This window comes from Nomia melanderi, chromosome 1 (assembly GCF_051020985.1).
Source record: "Nomia melanderi isolate GNS246 chromosome 1, iyNomMela1, whole genome shotgun sequence".
Taxonomy (NCBI): Eukaryota; Metazoa; Arthropoda; class Insecta; order Hymenoptera; family Halictidae; genus Nomia; species Nomia melanderi.
In genome coordinates this window covers 38,290,760-38,311,742 of record NC_134999.1, presented here as the reverse complement: position 1 = coordinate 38,311,742, position 20,983 = coordinate 38,290,760, and the positions used below count along the sequence as shown (strand labels likewise).

At 48.2% G+C, this 20,983-nt stretch overlaps 1 protein-coding gene across 1 annotated transcript; it reads right to left on the bottom strand.

Annotated features, from left to right (window-relative positions):
• Positions 1-22: 22 nt before the first annotated feature.
• On the bottom strand, positions 23-1,789 carry CycH (cyclin H). The gene is made up of 6 exons (XM_031971861.2): positions 1,547-1,789; positions 1,003-1,227; positions 761-934; positions 471-696; positions 287-398; positions 23-172 (listed from the first exon to the last, which is right to left on the bottom strand). Exons 1-6 carry the CDS (start codon positions 1,661-1,663, stop codon positions 31-33), a joined length of 996 nt encoding a protein of 331 aa, XP_031827721.1. The 5' UTR covers positions 1,664-1,789; the 3' UTR covers positions 23-30.
• Between the last annotated feature and the right edge of the window lie 19,194 nt (positions 1,790-20,983).

Below are 20,983 nucleotides of genomic sequence, written 5' to 3'. Positions count from 1 at the left end.
ATTTTCTTATGGTAACTTAGGATCTATTTACTAAAGAGCTGAAGGAGACAAAACTTTGCTAACTCCTAAGACCTTCTCATCATGGGCTGCTTGATCCTGTATTATTTTAGCATATTTCTCGTTATCCTGTAGGTCTTCCTCATCCAACATTTCTTGCATTCTTTGCTTATATCTATAATTGTACAATGTACAAGAACCAGCCAAATTACCTTACTACTAAAATCAACTTACTTCCACCTAAAATAACACTAAACTAAACTGTAAATTAGCTTATACCTATACTTACATATCACTGTCAGGATTATTTTCCTGATTTCTACATTTCTCTAATTTCTTTTCCAGAGCCCTTACTACATCCCTCGATGGAGGTTCTACGCATTTTGCCATAGACCTTATTTCTAGAATAATCATTTTATATTGCAGTATGTCCTAAAAATATTTCTAAACACTATTTATAAACTTATATTTACTTCTTACTGCTTCAATTATACACCCTAAATGCTCCTTAGAGAATAAAATATCAGTCACATAATTATCCAAGTTTGCAGATGCCCTAGATGCTGCATGTAATGTGGCTGCCAATGCAACTTGGCTTGGAGCATAAAGTAAAACGCTATCGGTTAAGAAGACTCTCTCTAAAAACTCATCTATATATGGTCTTAGCCTTTCTGGATTCTCCAATGATGCATACCTTGTCTAAAAGTGCCTAAGTTAAAATTACCTTAACATTAAATAAATCCTAACTTAATTACTAATGTACCTTAATATCAATCATTAATCCTTCTACAGGTCTGAACGGATTATGCACTGTTAAATTATAATTCAATTGTTGCATAAGAAGTAACTCATTATTAAGTATAATATCAGATGCTTTATCTCTGTCACCCTTAATGTTGGCAACAAATTGATATATAGAAACATTGAATTCTTCTACCTAAAATACATCCTCCAATGAAACATATGAATTCATAGGCAAGCTCAGATTAAGCTCATGATAATTACTTTACAAGCCAAGTAAACGCATGTAACTAATATCTCTTTCGGATGATAATCCATGACACTGTTTCTTAGGTAGAACCTTTTAAAGTAGTGCAACGCAGTTGCTATTGTAGCCCGTGGCATTGGAGGGCTAAATCGACGACAGAAATCTCTCAGTTGCAACTCATAAAAGCGTAACAATGTACGCTCCTCTGTAGATGATAGGAAATGTTCCTCCCTTTCCTCTGACTTTTGAAAATATATTTTTAATATTACAACTATTAGCAAGATACTAATAATTACTGTATAACTTTTATAAGATGTATGCGTAATGGAATAAAAAAAAAAAAGAATACATAATAAAAACGTAACAACACATAGCAGTGAACGAATGTATCGATAGTTTCAGTTTATCGGTAGAGAAAGGAATGTAACCTCTAAAATCATATAGCGCTGAGACGAATAGTGATGTTACCATAACAAAAAGATAACAGAAAACAATGAACATTTTCAGAATTAAATGTACAAAATGAAAATTGAAACTCACCGCAAAAACCGTCCAACTTACCGTCATATTCACCCCATGTCTTTCAATAAACTCAGCGTTTGTTTTCTCCCTCAGTACTGTCAAATCATTTTCATCAGAGAACATCCAGTACCTTTTCTGAGAACTCTGCGGGAACATTTCAACTGTGTTTTCAAACGATGCACTTGAAAATTCGTATTTTAAATTGAATTTGAAATCACCAAACCGCGAGCAATCGCGGTAAATAAACGATGCGCCCTCGAGATCCCACACTAATCGAATGCTTGAAACTGCAGCCTGCAGAGGGCAGCACCAGTTGCGATTTCGATTCATATCGAGTCGGCACAATCGAGAACTGCATAATGAAGGCGGTGCGTTGGACGGAGGAAGTTTTGCTCGTGCAATAGAAGAAAGAATATGCAAGTAATTCGGACGTTTAACTGTTTTTATTTGGCCCCAACGACGCATGAACATGCAGTTTCACAGGTTGCACAAATATGATTCCGCAGGTTGCCCTTTTCATCGCCTATTCACGTGAGTAAACTTTGAAAGAATGTAACGACCGTTAGAACGTTTGGTGCACAAAATGGCACTACTAGCATGTAAGCTATTTATTTGTAATCATCATTATATGCTGCGAAAAGACACGTTGAAACGATGAGTAATTATTGTATTTTATATTGTATATGTTTGTCCATGAATTCCGACTATGTTTTTCATCCTTTATTATCAAAATAAGATATTAAGCAGTATATAGGAGCAAAATACATTAAGGTATTTTGGTTATGATTCCCAATTGAAGATTGGAAACAAATATTTTCATTTTTTATGTTGACAAAGTCTTCTGAACAGACAATAGAAGGGTATAATTATATTTTAGCATGTAAGAATATTTTAATATTAAGGAAATGATTATATTTGATGATGAATATACAACAGAAGTTAATCTACTAATGGTAGGGTGTAATATATGATATATTTTATACAAAGGAAAGCTGGAAATTTAGTCAGGATGTGAATTTCCTTTACTTTCCTAATTATGTAGTATGTGTGTTCAATACAATATTAGTGCATGAATGTGTATAATTATGAATGAAGTAACTATTCAAGATGTTTACTGAGTATTTAAGTGTAAATGACTGTTACAACGCAAGAATATGGAACAGAAGAACAAGAAGAGGTTACAACGAATAAACTATTCAATGTATTTGAAGAATAATGCATAAATAAGAAGAATATTACTATCAAGAATATAAAATATTGCAAGAAATATCGCAATACCAAAATATTATAGATACATGACCCTGTAATAAGATACAGAAACAATTGGAACAGAAGAGGTTCCAAAAAATCCTGAAACTCTTGACCCCAAATGGTTCTTAGCAAGTTCCAACACAATGTTACCAACAGCATATCAGTATAGCACCCCTTGCTGTGTAACATAGTGTTGGTACACAAGTACGCAAGCCATGAATGTAAACAGACGAACATTTTAGTAAAAGGGCTCATATTTTCTGGTAACGTGATTGTACGTGCCAGTAATAAACAAGATCGGCGAATGGTTGATAGAGGGTCAGAGGTGGGGGTCCAATTTTAATATGTACGCCCCCGCAAGCGGTTGCACGTCGGATCTGAGGGGGCGTTCCTACGACCCTTTGTCAACTGACGACGCCGCTGCATCTTATCACGATCAAGGGCCGGGATCTCCCATTCTGCTCCTCTACCTCGTTCAGCCCTCGAGGCCATCCCGGTGCTGCCGCTTGTTCAAGCAAAGACGTTGCCTGGACGTCTCGGTGGCTATAACTTTCTACTTTTTGCACGCTGATTTATGCCTCTTTATGGTACGCGACGATACGTCGCAGCGTGGTACAGTGGGTCCCTTAAAATGTAGTCAACCATTTGCATCGCGTATCATCGGGATCTTAGATCCGAGATAAGGGGGCCATCTTAAACGTTCTATCTGCCTGAATTGAATTTCGAAACGAATTACGATAAAGTAATACCGCGTAATTCGATTTAGATAATCACACCGCTCGCGTATTAACGGCGATGGTTTAAAGGATGTGAGAAGATGTATCGCGCGTGCGAGTCGCCGCAAGAAAAGTCGAATTCCCGGCGAAGTTTAGGTTGAAAGACGATATCGCACCTGAAACTGAAGTACATCCGCCATTAATCTAATATTGCGGTTGCCGCCGCCCTCGACTTCGCGTGCTACACCCCACCGGCGTTAAAGCTTGGCTCCCTTCGTACAAATACAAACACCGGCGCGTCGGTTTTGTGGACACGCGTGCCTACACGAACACGTCTACGGAGAAGGGGTCTCTCGTGCTCGAACATCGGACAATCGAGAGAAGTCGAGCCAATCGGTCGGGTTTGCTGCTAAGGATAATGCGAAATCAATGTCTAACATGGAGCGCGAGGTGTGACGGGCAAAGTGGATTACCTTCGCACCCTCCTGATTCGATGGTTCACCGCAATCAAGAAGAACTTTCCGTCGAATAGCCGTGCGCTTGCAAAGTGCTCGAGACGCGAGCGAATTTCGAACAGCCGAAGAGTGGATACAATGTTAAACTCCGAAACTCCGTTTCGTTGTGTAACGTTGCATATATGCAGATCCATGTAGGCGCATACGAATGCAAAAATATCGAATTCACGCATACACGCGCGCATTGTTTTTTTGCATGCGTGACCTACTGTATCGCATGACCGTTAACATGCCGTGGTATCGTCGTCGGTTAACCCGTAAAAAGCGGTATCACGCCTGCTCCTAACACTCCAGGTCTGATCGGCCGGCTGTCTGACACGCAAGCCTTCGGCGATCGAAGCTTTCTCGTGTGTTGTTCCCCGTGATGGACGTACTGTTTGCATATTATATGGGGTTGGTGGTCACAACCTTTCCTTCTTCCGCTTAAAGTGGCCGTCGTTGACCCGACGATGCTACTTGGATCGCGTTGTACAAATCGCGAGTCCTCCGGAAGCGAACATTTCAGGTTTTCACGTGAAATACACACGAATATAAAATAGAGAAGTACGGCAACACGTCATTAGCTAATTGCGGTGATGCGTTACGCACGAGATGTTCCATGAAAGCGCACTCATAGCGCCGAAACGCAACGCGAATAAGTTCGGATCCTGCGAAGCCACTGCGCATTTCAACATCTTTAATTATTGAACGCATCCGTAGATTCGTGCTAGCGAACACTATATCACTATCTCCAGCAGAGAGTGTACATTATCTGGTATCGGACGTTTTCGGGTAATGTGTGCTCGCTAGTCTGTGAAATGATTACACACCGCGTACGTGCAACTAAATCTACCGAGAGATGTCGTTACGTAACAAATCATAAATCTCGCAGTCAGCGAGCGTGCGTAGCCGGAAAATAGAGGTGTACAGGTTCACTGCAATTGGTCGGGCTTATATGCACGCGCGGATGAGAGGTATCCGTGCATCCTGTATTCATATAAATGAGTCCATGCGTCAAGTACGCGCGTAAACATTGTACACGCGCAGCGAAACCCGACCCGTGCCCGACGTTACAATGTTTAACCACGATTATTAGAGCTTATTAAGGCTGCAGCTACGAACCGAGCTATCGAATCTCCTCGTAACATCTGCTAATTCGATTCGAAAGCTAAGAACGGTCCGACGTATTGTTTACCCTGGCCGATATTTGCATTCGCCGTCGATATCTCCGCGGTTGTCGGCAAATGTTGACCGGTAAACAAGAATCCCTGTCGCAAGCGGGAAGACACGACCATAATTTACACGATAAATACGAGGATGGAAAGTGGAGGGAAAGGAGAACTTGTCGCGGCACAGATCTTCCGTCGGCGAGCAACCACGCGCAGCCGGTTTTTTCACGAATATTAAACCGTGATACGAAATTACGGTCACGCCGCAGAACACTGGCCGAGATGTGTATCGAGATGCGTATCGAAGCGATCGCGCGAACGGAGCTCGGATCTGGAACCAATTATCCTCTTTCAAATATCCACAACGGAGCGTCCTCGGCTCCGGGCGTTCGAGATGCAAATAACACGGCTTCCAGGGATCGAGCGCAGTGACAGTGGCCGGTCGACAATATCCGTATCGATGTACCTAACGAGGAATCATCAATTAAGTGACCGTGCTGATTACACGTCGGCGGCATTAACGAAATGTTTCATGGAGGAAAGTCGGCGGAATACATCCGTCGTTCGTGTTCGCGTTACATAAAGTGCAGTGCTCGTGGAAAAAGTGAACAATGGACCAAGTGTTGGTTGTTGAAGGTAAGTTGAACAAAGCAAACGAAACGCGAGCGGGTAGGATGAAAAGGAAGGGAGTCTCGCAGACGGCTGCCCGAGCGCAACCTTCGCCCCCGGCGGGACCACGGTCGGGCGAAACACACGTTGAACAATAAGAAGCATCGGCGAAGAAGAGGAACGGTGGAAAACGAAGGAGAAAGTAACGCAGAAAGAAAGAGCAAGCCGGGCGCTCGGTTGTGTACGGTATAATTACAGAGGGCAGAGCAGTGGCTAGACCCACTACAGCAACTTATCGTTGCCCAAGGCGCCAGCATACTCGAAATCGGTCGGGCTCGATCCTGTTGCGACTTGGTCCTAATTCGTATTCGTGCCCCGGGTGTAACAGATAGTATGTGCCTCGAAAAACGGCGGAAGGACTGGCAGGAATCTTCTATGCTACGCCCCTCTCTCTCTCTCTCCCTATCCGCCGTTTTCTTCTTATCGAATTTTAGCAATGCAAATCTCGAAGCTGAACGGTAATCCGAGTGTTCTGTGATTCCGAACGAAGTACTCTTTGGGGCCGTTCTCGCGTCGTTTGCGGCCCATCATGAATTTAAAGACGCGATTAGAATTTCCGCGAAGGTAGCGATGTCCGTTCGCAGGACAGAGCTGGTTCTAGCTTCTCCTTTTATGCTCTATATTGCTTGTTTAATGCGAGGCACGAGAGACCTATTATACTTTTATTTTCGCTTTTAATATGAGAGGAGTAGCTACCTCGGATCCTCTCATCTCGTCGTATAGTTCAGGCCACCGATAATTAAGGACTATGATCAGGGGACCAGTCCACGTGACGCAACTTAACGAAACGTAACATGGCGCTACGGAAACCCCTGGCGGGCGAGGCGTGTGCATTAAGGATAAACGCGACGTTATTTTGTTGCATATACGTGCACCGCCGTGTTGCGAGGTGTGCGCAAACGTGAACGACACCGAGAAAAATGTTCAAACTTATCAGATGCCGCTAATTAGTTTGTGATGAGGCAATCAGGGAAAATGCGAGACAGTATTTAAACTATCTGATTATCACCCAGCGGGTCCGCTAACGGCTCCCGGCAAATTATAGCCGCATTAGAGTCATTAGGGTCATTAACTAATTTGAGGGAGAAGAATCGGTGGCAAGGGAAGATAGACAACGAGGTTTGTTTAGAGCCCTGGGACGGATCCATGCGAGCATTGTCATTACCGCCGTCCGTGCACGCAGGCTCGGTACGCCGAGTTAGAACAGTCTAAATATTTTGTCCTTATAATTACATAGTGCATGACTGTGCCGTAAATGGAAGACGACAACCTTGTACCAGCCTGCGTGAGAGACTTCGAAGCGCGATTACGTTTCGCGGTCTCGACTTGCGTGCCGCTTTTTTTTCCCGTGCACCGAACACGGAAAGGAAAGCGTTCCGTGAATGTGACAGCATAACGCAGCGGTTCTGCGCGATACTACGGTACGAAGACACAAAGGGAAGTTAATGGAACGGATTATCATTTACAAGAAGGGAACCAACGTATTGTGACCGGAGCTATGAATGGTATCTGATCGCGATCCACGCACGCTTGACTCTCGTTCCGTGCGCGGAGCGGATCGTCCGCGGATAGACGCGACGAGGACGGAATTATCCTAGAGAAACATCTTCTTTTCTGTTCTTCCGATAGGAAGACACCAGCGAAAATGTACCCGCCGGTACGGTATGCGCCTCACGAACAGGGATTATCCACTTTTGCGGTAATTCGTGGCTTCCGACGCGCAGGCGGTATTGCGCAAGATGGCCGCTAACCCGCGACCGCTGATTGGCGATGGCGGGGCGGGCTATTTGAGCGGCGGTTGGTGGTTCCAGCATAGCCCGGCGCGAGTAATTTTGATCGTGATTATACTAATTTCATAGTATGCCCCTTCTCAGTGGCTTTAAGCACTGGGTGAGTTCACACGAGCAGCAGTACAAGCCAAGAGTATCCGTGCTTGCGAAATCGAACAGGCTGGTCTCGTTCGATACCTTTCGAACACCTTACCGAAGTGATCCTGGTGCTCCGAAGTTGTCGGTGCAGCGACATCGACGCGATCCCGCTCCGTTCGGTTCCGTTCAGGCACGTCTTGACGGTTTATTTGGCTCGAGCTGCACGCGATAATAGTGTCGTCATTCCGTAAGTCGCAATTACATCCGCGTGTTTCTTGCCGCCACGGCCAATTACTTCGGGACGGATCGACGCTACCGTTTCACGTCGAACGTTCGCATGCTACGTTTCGTCCAGTTCGTAGCATCGGTCGGTTCACGCACGGGTATAGTGTAAACTCGAGGAGTTATTTCAAGTAGGGTACTTTTTCTTCGAATGCGGGGAACGATGAATACGCTGAACGTGTGAAGCCGCCCCAGCTATCGCTATTAACGTCGGCTATATTGAACCGTAATTGTCCCGTGTTGTTAGTGCGCCAGTATTCACGGGCAAAAGGCCCCCGTTTTGCTTTCCTCCTCCTCCTCCGTCCCTCCGCTCCCCCTTGCCGCTGTCTCTAACATTTTCTATCCTCGTTCGCTTACCGTACGCCGGGGCTCACGCCTTTCTCTCTCTCTTTTGTTCCTGTGCGCTCGTTGCCTCTCTCCTCCCCGTGGGCAGCGAGCGGAGCATCGCCGACCACGGCGGTGGGGGCTAAATTACCACAATTTTGTACTTTTTATACCGCGAGGGAAAAAAAGAGGATAATTTTTGGTGGAAACGCAACAATTTTATCGGCCGTTGTTATGTGAGATCAGTTGGTGTCTACTGCCGCTGCGCGTTACACCTGCCCGTTCCGTGTGCTCTCTCCGGGCTCTCCACTTCGAATCGACTTCGAGTGCGTTTCCGTTTGTCACCCTGCTATCCAGTAAAGTGTCACGCGTTTGTTCGAGACACCGCGACGTCCGTCATTGGATCGATCAACCTGTCTATTTATCCGGTCGCCATTTTGGCGACCTTGAGGAGGGCTCGTTCCGAGTCAGGGTATAGATATCTTGGATCTTCCACCCTTCCGTGTATTACACGAGTGACGTAACGATCGGAGTGCACCTGTGCCCGTCAGTGTATACACTCTTCAACGTGATCAAGTGTTAGTAATTTTCCTAAGTTCTGCGAATACGTGATCGTTCGTATGGAAGGAACGTATATGGCGCGTAGCCGCCATTTTGGTGACCACACTCTTATTCACCGATGGGTCGGGATTTCTCCGATGTATCCGTGATATTCGCAGTGTAAAAGTTTCCGCGAATAGACGAGGGATAACTCTGTGACAGTAATTACCGGTTTATTACTGCCTTTTTCGTCTGTTCGGTTGCATGAACATCGTGAAACCGCAGTGAACACTTCGTCGGTAAACACGGGATTACTAAACGGTTAATTGAAGCGATATGATGAACGCCCCTGTCGTACGCAGTCCCTTGAAAAAAGATCCGTCGGTAGTATTCCATTTATTTACTTCCTACCTTCTAATTAGTGCGCCACTGTCTTCTTTTTCGGTTCGTTTTATTCTGCAGACAAATTCTTCTGCACCTCCGACATGCCTCGGGCGCAGACATCACTGTCACGGGAGATTTATACTCCTTGAAAGCAGCATGCTTGCGCGGGCGTACTGTGTTGTTCACTTGGTGCTTAAAAAACTTGTTTCTTTATTTATCTAGCTGCCGCTGCGCGTTCTTCTTACCCGGCAAAAATTCCAGGCTAGTAAAATATGGTCGTGGTTTGCTTTGGCGAGATGATTAACGTGTTACGAGAGGCTGCGGGCATTGGAAACGCGTCAAGTTGCTATCTGTTGGCGATGCCTCGAGATTTCTGAGACGTTTATCGTACGAAACCACGCGAAACCCGTGAATTTCGCCAGAAACCGGAGGAACGATGGTTATCCGCGACTCGTCACGTAGAAAACGGAACCGTCGGTGCCGTCGGATCCTTATTGATGCCGGGGATATCTATCGCTCCCGGGCTTGCTGGACCAACGTTGAAAAAGGGGGAGAAAGAGGCAATAAAACCGCAAGGGCGAAAAGGACGGAGGTAAATAACGGTGGAGGAGGCGTGGTTGGCGCGATGCGGCGCCCTCAAAGCACGATCGCCCCTCGAGGGTACACCTTTTAAGAGTTCGAGGTACGAGGACCGTCGAAACTGGGAGCCCCGGAGATAAGATCCTCCTAGTTATCGAACGGACTCCCGTTCACGATCGATGTACCAGAACCCGTCCACGGGTTTCGATGTTCCCGCAGGCGAGCCGTTCCTTCCACCTTTTCATTTCATTGTGCCTTTGAAATGTGGCCTTGGCCATCCACAAGGACGCTTCTTTTATAAAATTGGCTGGTGCGCGTCGGCAGTTTTTTCTTCGAAGTGCCTCGAACCCCGCCATTGTGAAATATTTGCGCCTCGGAACGCGCTCGAACGGCTGCCCGACGGTAGACACCTCCTGCGATAGCTAGAATCGTAAGCCCTTGCCGGCACGCGTCTTGGACACCTAGATTTTCACGATATTTGGAAAAAGAATGCGAAAACGTCTGTCTCGAGGGACGATTACGGTTGCACACTTTCTATATTAGTACGTAAATACGGTGGGAAAAGCACCGCGCGTCCAGGAACCTCAGCAAACCGGATTAATGCGCGGTGTTTCCTCGAAATCAGAAAGAGCACTAAATAATTCTCCAGGAAACGCACACGCTCTTACGAACATAAGTCGTTTCTAGACACCCAAATAGATACCTTCGAATCAGACCAGCCGCAAGAGGCACTAACGACAATGCGATGACCCCCAAGCTGTGGAAACAAAGACCGAGTCGCAAGAATGGAGGAATACACACCGTTTAAGGCTGTAATTACAGCTTCCCCCGTATCTTGCGGGACAGCCGCGGCAGATGCGGATAATGATAGCCTAAATGTGGCGATGTGTCCCGCATCAAGAGAAGATACAGCTCGATCTCATCGATCACGGCACCGATTGCTCAATAATCGAAACACGATTCGGAATGAAATCCTTCGATACGGATTTGTCAGAGGAGCCACGAAGCTCCAGAGATTCGACGAAATTCGTTCCGACGTCTCTATTACACCGCGGATTCTATCTATATGCAGATTTTCGGTATGTTTTGTATGTCACGTTGAAATTAATCTTCACGGTATTCTTGCCGGTGGTACTTACGGCTGACTCTGTTCACGAGAACAACGATCCGTCGCTAGAGCAGGTCCTGACCCCGCCCTACGTCCCCAGAGGTCTTTAATTACCAAAAATTTTACGAGCCGCGCGTCCAGTTCTGTCATTTGTTTGCTGAAGCACGCCGGAAGTTTGGGGCTAATTGATTATCTGCTAATTTGTAACATTGCCTGCTTAGAACGCGAGGATCGCCGTTGCGACGGCCCCGGTGCCGCGTTTCTTCTCCGCCCGTCGCAAATCTCTCCTTTACGCGGCCATTTACCTCTGCATCTCGATTTCGTCTTTCTTCCTCGATACTCCCTTTTCCGTGATTGCGTTATCGCCACACTGGAGTTTCCCCCGAGTTCCCCGCGTTTACTCAAACTTTTCCCGTCGTCGGCTTAACGACCGTTGTTGAAACACCGCAAGTTTTTACTCGCCGGTAGAGCATATTATAGACGTGTACCTACGTAATAGGTCCGCGTAAGAGTGGAGAGGGTTAATGTTTACCCAGTTCTTGCCCGTGGATTGGATAATTGTGTTAAACTTGATCTGATGGGGACAACGTAATTCGAGGTTGTTGAGTGCAATCTCGGCATCGTGCTCTAATCGTGACAAAACAGCGAATGGATCCGTACCTCACACTCGGCTCGCCTAACATTTCAATATAGCTAACGATATTCCGCTTCGTCTGCTCTGCGTCCACCTATCAATCTCGCAATCCCAATTAACTTCCATCTCGGGACATCATCCTCTAGATAAACTATATAATTCCGTGAATCTGTAAACATCTACGATCCCAATAATCCACTTAACGGGAACGTCTCGTCGATCCTAGGCATTTAAGTAGCCATGTTCCCTATAGAAGTCTCATAAGATCAGCGCAAGTTCGCTTTGATTCCCCAGTCTTCACACTTTGCAGTGAAGATAAAAGTTTCCCCGGTACCAGAGAGCTACATGTTCGAGGCTGCAAGGCCCCGGCAGCGTGTCTCAGAGGTCCACTTTCGAGGTCACCGAGAGCCGGCTGTCTTTCGCGGCGGGACCGTGGACGGGCAAAGCGGATCGCATAAGCCCGGCTACATGGGCCAGGTTCCGCGTAATAACACGGCAGCACGAAACAAACCGACGAATTAGGTACTATCGGGTTCTGCGAAAGCGGTCGACAGACGGACGTAGAGCTTGGACGGACGAACGGATGGATGGACGGACAGCTAGCGCGAGGGCCCGGCGTGCCGAGGAACGAGGAACGAGGAACTGTTGGCGGCTCGGGAGGGGTGGAGGAAGGGGTTCCAGGCCGTGGAGGGAAGGGAAGCCTCGAAAGGGCCTGGCCTCGTGCAATTACGGGGCCCCGGGAACCCCGACATTATCCCCAATTATCCGCGTGCGTTTTGAGGTTAGGTTTTCGGGGTCCCTCCGGGCGAGAGACGCGCGAGAGCCACCGCGGGGCACCGCGACCGAAACGTCCACGTAAACCCGAAAGAAACGGGCAGGACAAAGAGCCGGCGGGACCACGGGGGAAGGAGCGTACCCAGGCCTCGAGTCCCCCATTATGTGGCGTCTGGCGTCAGAAACAGATCGATCCGGCACGTTTCGATTTTCTCGGGCTGTGTATTTTCTCGCGGGCCACACGACCGCAAGGCATGCGACCAATTCACCGTGAAGGGTTGATGCTATACCCATTCCGCTGACCGCAAGATCTGGGATGCCGCTATTGAAATCACCGTGGAAAGAAGTCCGGCTAATACGTTCCAGATGGAAAACCGTTACAAAATGGATTTTCGCGATCAACAAGCCGATTCCGGTGGTCTCTCTGCTCCCGTGGCTTCATTCTCGGGGACTCGTTACCGTTGCGAGCGATTAGACGAAGGAGAACCGTTTTAATTGGCACACGTTTCACGAGAAGCTAACCGGGCTCGTTGGTCTTCCGCGGTTATCTCGCAGGAAACGTTGCGCCGTTGTCACGTGTAATTAGAAGCACACCCTCCGCGGCCGTGAGCGATACCTAATATTAGCTGAGCCATCGGGGCGAAAGCAAAACCGAAATAATATATTCATAACCGACCGGCTGAAACAATCTAACCACGGTATAGTTTACCGTGCGCCGACGGTACACCCCCGCTTCCCTGCGAAGGGCGTAGTTCTTCGTCGTGTATGCTAACCTTTCACTGATCGTTCGCCGCGATCTGAAGCGGACGACGGGACGGTTCAAGGGGCGAGGAACGATAGCGCGATGAAAATAGGGCAGTTTCGAGGACTCGGGCGGACCTCGTGTCGGTTGGCGTGCTGGAAAAGATTTACAGTCTCCGCACCGGAAAGGATACCGAGAGGGCGGTTGGTGGAAGAATGGTTTCCGGCGGCAGCTTCTAGGCTCAGCCTACACCTACCTGGTCGATACGCGTGCCGGACTGAAACCGTAATGTCCGTGCGACGCAAACACGCTCGGCGATTGGACAATATCATTTTTTATTTTATCACAGATGAGATGGTAGATTTAGCGATTTCATGGTCTGAAAGGTTGTAGTTATTCGAGGCTCTCGGGATCAAGCCGTGACCAATATGAAAATTGCCTCGACGTTTCGCCATCATTACAGCTAGCTTCATCGGGAGTCAAAGACGCATTGATACCTATGCTGATGCTGTACACTTTGACTCCTGACGAAACTGCAATAATGGTGAAACGCTCAGGAAACTTTTCCACGGAACACAGTTCACTCCTCTAAATACCGGCTAACTTCAGGGATCAGTTGTTTAGTCCTCGCACGACTCGACGAACGGTTCGAGACGTGCTACCTTTGGCTGTCCCTGGAAGGCCGTGCCAAATGCCGGGTCGACTCGGTCGCCACCTCTTCCACGATTGTCTTCGAATCACGCGGCGTTTGGGATCGCGTGCACGACCATCACATATACGCCGTAATTCCTCATTGCTTTCGCGGGTTACACCTCTTGAACACAATTTTCGTAATGATATGCGCGCGGTGGACACGGTGCGGCGCGCAGTCTGTTTCGTGGCTCCACCTGGCGCGCGGAATGAAATAAGGCAGCAGCTGGCCAATCGACGTCCACCTTCCAATATTATGCATTTTTCAGGGCTCCTGCGCTCTTCGATTTCACGGTAACGAGCCTTCCGGGAGGAATTCTTTCGCGTCATCTGTACGAACCCGGTATTGACATTGCGTTTGCGTTTTCGCTGCCTGGAATAGCGCAACGAGCCTCGTTGCGCGCCGAACTGACTCGTTTCACCTAGAGAAAGGAAAGGGTAGATAGTTTTCTTATAGAGAACTCTATGCGATCAAAGAGTTGCTTGATTTTTCCATTACGGCTTAATGAGCCCGGTACGTCGGTGCGCTAAGAAAATTACTCTCGAGCCGTAGCTGGAACGTGGCTGATTTCACACGCGAATTTTCGCGTGTAGCGTCTAGTGTGTTTCTACGGTGCGCGGCTATATACACGGCCTCGCTTCCAAGCCGCGCGTATAGCCTTTCGAAATATCACGTTGCCCCGCTCTATAGTTCGGTGCCTATCAATCACTTGGCGCATGGTCCGGCAATAAGACTCTTCGAAGGAGGGAGCTATTATCCTGCCAGACTCTTGTGATGCACGACCTCCAAGCCCGACGCTGGACCTCCAGCTCCCGCCGGAACGATCCGCACGAAAATCCTGCGATCCGACGGGATCCGCAGCCGGCCCGCGGAAACTGTAATTCTTCGCTTACAAAATTCTGCAACGTTGTCTCGCAAAAAAGACCTGCGCCCGTCGAACGGGGGACGGGCCTCTTTCGTTTATAATTAAAACGGAACGAACGACAAACCGATGCACCGTAAATAACGCGAGCAAGAAGAAAGCGGGAATACATGGACGCGAAAATATAGCCGGCGCAGATAAATCACGCATTTAATGCAAAAGTAATGTACGTGGCGTCGCCGTTCGGGGAGCGGAGAATTATGAAGTATCCGTGGGGAGGAGGGTCGGCCAGGAAGCTGCACGTCCGCGTTTTATCTTGGCCACGATGCGACGGTATAATGAAAAATCCGACGGTGCACATAAGTTAAAGCCTTCCCGAGAAAGACCGATCGGACTCGTTCGCCTCTTGAATATTCATCGATCGGTTGCATCGTCGTACAATGGCAGGGTTTGCTGGCGAACTGACGGGAGAAAGAGGCCCCGCCATTATCGAATAAAAGATCGCTGATATTGACACGACTCGTCGGTCACGAGAGAGGATTCCGATGTGCGGCTGATAACCAGCCGTACTTAATATAATCGAAATCATTCCGAGGACTAAATGTAGGATCTCGTCGCGGATCTCGTTACCTCCTGCGAATCCTTCCTTCGAATTCACGACGGTGTAGCTTCTTTCCGTAACAAGACTAATGAAATTATCTCAGGTGCGGGAGGAGATTACCGGCGTTGCGTGATTCGCGAATTCCCTTGCGGATCGGGGCAGCAACTATCGCGGTGCATTCGCGTTCACGACAGCTCGCCTGTCCGGGGAATGCGTGTGCTACTCCGTGGTAGAAAAATATTATCGGTGGAAGATGTCTGTTCTCATTATACACGAGAGTGTCCCGCGTGCTGTACGCACGCCATTGTATATAATACACGCCGGGCCTTTCCTTCTATGTGGATTTATGAATGCACGGTTCACACGCGATTCCGGAGCATGAGGAGTTCCGCGGGTTCTAACAGACGAGACTCGTTCGCCATTCAGCTCGTTGGAAACGACGGAATTCGCTGGAGATTCTTCGATAGCGAGGAATCGAGGAGCACCGTGGCGCGCGGTGTATCAATGAAATTTCATGCGCATAGATGCATTTGACGGAGTAATGTGTGTCGGGAGACCGTGGATAGAAGATCTACGCGAGTGAATGGGATTCTCGCGTTTCTCGAATGTGCCGCGGGTTTCGGGGTGGGTGTAATCGCTTACGAAATGACATGCAAATGCAGTAGGCATCCAAGGCGAGCCTGGTTTTTCAGGGCGTTACCCTCGGAAATTCTGGTCGGTTGGTTGGTCGATGGCGAACGTTGAGGGCGGCGCATCTGTCGGCCGAAGATTTATATCCTGGGGCCGCGGTTCCTTCCACAGACTTGCCTGTTACTGCGTTACCTGCGATAGGCACGCCAACCCGGCGCACTTATCTCGTTGCGAATTTCGAGATTTCCAACGAATCTCCTTGTCTGTCAGCAATGGAGCCTCGGCTCGCTGTCAAATTGAAAATCTTTCTATTTCTTTCAAGGAAAATTTCATTCGTGCACTGTTTCTAGCATTTATCCGATACGATTCGGATTCGAAGAATTATTGACCGTGTTACGATAGTCAAAATGCATCTCGCAGGTAAATTTCAATTGAATTTTACATTGTCCGATGTGTTGAGGGCGGAAGGGACGAGGTAATGATATCGGTGACGGGTTGAAATTTATCTATCGGCCAGATAGAATACCAGTGCCAATAATCAGCTTCCTTTACGACCGTGACGCCGAGGTTACCGAGAGCCAGACTCAAAATGGAGGACTCCACCGGCACGGCGAGAAAACGATGCGCTGCGGCGCGATTATACTCGGCTGCGAGGGCCGTCCGGTCTATCAAAACCCGCTCGGCCATACATCAATGCCATCTATACGTATAATTTCGATGTCGACTGCCGCTCGTTTTATTTGCTGCGTGCAACGGCGGGGCCCGTACGCAGTGCAGTTTGAGGTTAGGTTGATCTGCACTGCTACGTGTTTTTAGCGATTGTATTTGATTGAACGATCTCGCGCGTTCTCGAGGATACTGCGCGAACGAAACGTTGACATACGTTGGAAAAAGAAGACACGCGTTAAAAGCTGCGGGAACGTGAATGATATAGAAATAAACGAGTCTCGGAACTAAGATAATTTCACCTCTTCATTGGAGATTTTCATTATTCTGGGAAGAAGGAATCGAGCAACCGAAAAAAGAAGATTGAAACGTTGATTTAACAGAATTAAAGACGATGCCCCGGTCGTTAAAGAATAAGCCGCTATAACGTACTAAATCGACTTATGTAACAATAATGGCCATCGTTGCGATCGTTTTCCGTAGTTGTTCAATGTTTGTAGACGATAAATTATTAGTCAGCGTATTAAGACGCTAAAGAAGATACACGGCATTATTGGCAGTTAAATGACACGGTATTATCCGTGGGCAATAAATGTCACAATGCAATGTAATGACTCTGTAATTTTGGTCACTTAGCGGACGCTATAGCATCGGGCTGCAGCAGGACGCGCGAACGCCACGTTGTCGATCTTCATTTACTTGCGTGGTAACAGGTTGGACAGATAACGCCGCGATATTTATTGCGTTTTCCACGAGAGATACGAGACGATAGAACGTATCTAACTTCAGATCGTAAATTTCGCGATCCATCGGGCCGAATGACGTGTGTATACTATCTGCTCGCAGGCGCGAACGAACGCGAAACACTCGACCCTCGAAACAGCCTGCGTGGATCTTGATCTTTTGTTGCATGCCTGCGTGATCTTTTTTTCCTCTCTCTTTCTCTGCCGGCCGTTTCCTCAAGCTGACACTTAGGAATTAACAGATCGCTCGGTGGCAATTAAACCCCCCGAAAGTCTAACTCTCGCCGTTGGTTCCCATGGTTGCGCTATGCACCGCAGCTCACGGCCGAATGCAAAAAGAAACCGGCGAATCTGAAGGAAACGCGGCACGGTGGAAGGGACGGGAAGCTAAGCGGGCGAAAGGGGGAGGGTGGACAGACATCATCGACAACCCCGTGCAACGCAGGGTACACGGGGATCCCTGATTGTGCTCGGGGTCGTGAGACCAGCGAGAAAAAAGGCGTGGAGAAAAGAAAAAGCAGACACCAGAAAAGATGTTGTGCCGTCGCGGAGGGCAATATTTACGAGAAGGGTTGGGTTCTCTGCGAGTCTCGCAACCATGGGACGTAATTGCACCGGCCGGGCTACCCTGATTTATTGGGTTATTACGGGTCCTGCGTAAGAAAAGCTCCGAGCCGCGTGGCGTATGGATTTCTTTCGCCGGCGCGCCGATATCTCTGTTCAAAATGGCGACCCGTAAAAATGTCTCTAACCTCTGTGTCGTTTCGAGTTGTCGCGCGGGCATGTTTTCTCGAATTCATGTATTCCACGGTTAATGATATTGATCCTGTAAACGTTTCCAGTGGAAATTGCGAGGACAGGGCTATTGGCGAAGGATGACAGCCAATATTTTGCGAGAGACGATAAGGATACGAAAATTAATGCTTGACTGACAGACTGCGTACGACGGTGGCCGTATGTGCCATCTAAACGGCAGAATTCCAACAATTCTTTCCTCCTGAAACAATTGCAGAACATTACGCGGCTCGTCCACAATTACCGTAATTCTATACGCGGCATAGTTGATTCGCGTTCGCCCCGTATCCTCGACTTTGATTCCTCATTGATTATTCAAGATCTGCCAGGACCATTATGCGAGTAGATACTTGTCCGGCAAACGTGCGTGAATCGATGAAATGGTCTCACGACAGAACATCCCCGAGTACTGAATATTGGCGGACAGATCTCCTGCGTGCCGAATGATCCGCCATTGGAATGTCCTAGGAGCCAGGAAGGAGGTAAACCAACTTCATTCGGGGCCATCTTAGATGTGCCCACGGCGTTTTGGCGTTAGGCGATAAATCTCGAAACGAGTGAGGGCCCCGAAGGGTCTGCGGCGTCAGAAAAGGAAAAAGTGGGATGCGAAAACGAGGGAATGCGCTCTGCCAATAGATTTACGAGCCTATCCATCTTCGTAGCGCGCGGTGCGGCCGTGTGCACATGCTCGCGAGTTGAAAACGATTCTCCGGTTGTGTGTGTGTGTACATGTGTGTGTATGCGCGTGTGTGGGTATTGCACGTGCACACGAGTGTACCTACGATTCCAGAAGAACGGCTCGTTATTATAAGCCAGCAGGCGTAATTGTTTCCAAGGAACCGACACGGCGGGGACCTTGCCTGGGAACGCCGAAGTCTTCGGCGGCCGTCTACAGGACGGTTCCATCGATAGTGCCGTCGGTCACGAGCACTCGAGCGATCCTAATCGCGCGGAGGAACCGCGAGTTCGAATTTCATCCGGCGCGCGCTCCCCTGTCGGGGCGAGCATAGAAAATGGCGCGGGAACGAGTTCTATCCGCGGGCGTGCTACGTGGCGAGCGTGTCCCGGCGAAGATCGAGATTAGATAAACCGTAATTCCGAGCGCGGGCTTGATAATCCAACGGTAAAATATGGAATTGAAAATTAGAAGCAGTTCCTTCCCTTCCCTTTTTTTCGTCCTGCACGCGTGAAAATCGCGTGCACGCGCGCCTTCAGCTACGCGGGATCACACCGGATGACTGGATCACTGCTAGGATCCGTGGTTATGCCGGGAATTGCACCGTTACGGTATTACTGGTGTTCTTTAGATCTGTTTTAGGCGATCGTCGAAGGGATTCAAGGATAACCGAAGAGGACGCCACGGGCTTGATTATATTGAATTTTCTCCGCTCTCTCTCTCTCTCTTTCTATTGGAACTGATAATAAAACGATCTCGTTCGAAGTGTGTTTATTCTTGATCCAGATGTTTTCTTTTCGACCACACCTCCTCTTCCGGCCGCGGCATTAATATAACGGCGGAGCCGCGGAAAATTGCGGGAGACATTTGGCAAAAAATTTAGGCCGCAAAACCCCTCGTAATGCGGCGATCCGGTTTCCGATCATGTCACGCCGATTACACAATGCCGCGACGTGCCTATTACGTCATGATCGTAGTCGACGGCGAATCTGTCTAGCCCTATTTCTTTGCCTGCCCGTGATATGTGCGAGGTGCAATTAATAACCGACAAAAATCGCTGGAAACCAGTTCCGAACCGGCCGAAGTATTTCCTTCCAGGGTGGCCGCGCTGCGACGCTTGCCCGGGATGGTCTCATTTAATTACCGCAGTCTAGTTATTCACTTGTATCGCGTTCCCTTCACTGGCCAATGAGTCAACCATTTTTCCAGCCGCTACGGTTAATCGAACAAGGTTCGCGTCTACGAAAATGTTCGGCCGATCCCGAAGATACCGGTCTGGTATCAATTTACGACGTTTTTATATTAATAGTGTTGAAAATAGATGTGTGTACAAAGTGGGAATAAATTAGCGTGCGCGGGGCAGGTATGCAAATTGTTGCAGCGTAATGCAATTTTGTGATCAACTCGAGTCCACGTTGCGTCGCGACGGCGTTGATAGCGTCGGGACATCGGTTTGTTTTTATACAGACAAGATCAGCAGTCCCCTTGCACCGCGTGCATTCCTAAAGCACACGTTTCTAGATGGAAACAATAGGATCGATCGTGTGCACTTTGCCGGCTCGTAACTCGCCGCATACGAATTCCATTATCACGCGCGGCGGCTCTCTCTCTCTCTCGTGATTATAATTTTCACTTCTCAATGGGAAAAAATCAATAATCGATGACGCTGCAACGCACGCTGTCAGGTTTCTTGGAAACGATATTCATTGGTTGGTTGCATTTGTAACGCGGTAGATTTTTTATTGTGACGGGCAGACCTCGTTAGCCGACGCGAGACGTCTACCTTGATACGATATTGCTTCTCGGAAAGGAGAATTACTGTTTGATCCGTAGAGTGTTGCATTCGCGTTGCATTCTAAGAAGGAGAGATACGCGGGACACGTGTTCGTACTTTATACCGTCGCGAATTTGAGAAACGACGGCCATATCAGATGGATAGAGCCGCGATGATTCGGGGGGGGGGGGGGCACCGGCCACCATTTTGAAAGATGGTGCATCCTGCAAGCCGTGCAACCTACACCCACGCAAAGGTAAGGCGGTTGTGAAAACTCGGGCCACTACAACCACCCACGTTCCATTCCCATTGGCTGAGCTCTCCTCACCCATGAGATACCACACCACCCACGGCCTGCGGACCCCGTTCAGGTCACTGTCAGGCCTGTATTGGGTGTCTCCGAAGTACGAGCAACGAGCCATCCCGCAAAAACCTTGATGGTATCGGTCGCAAACATTTTCCCTTCACGAAAATGATCTTATACCAATGATTCCAAATGGAAAC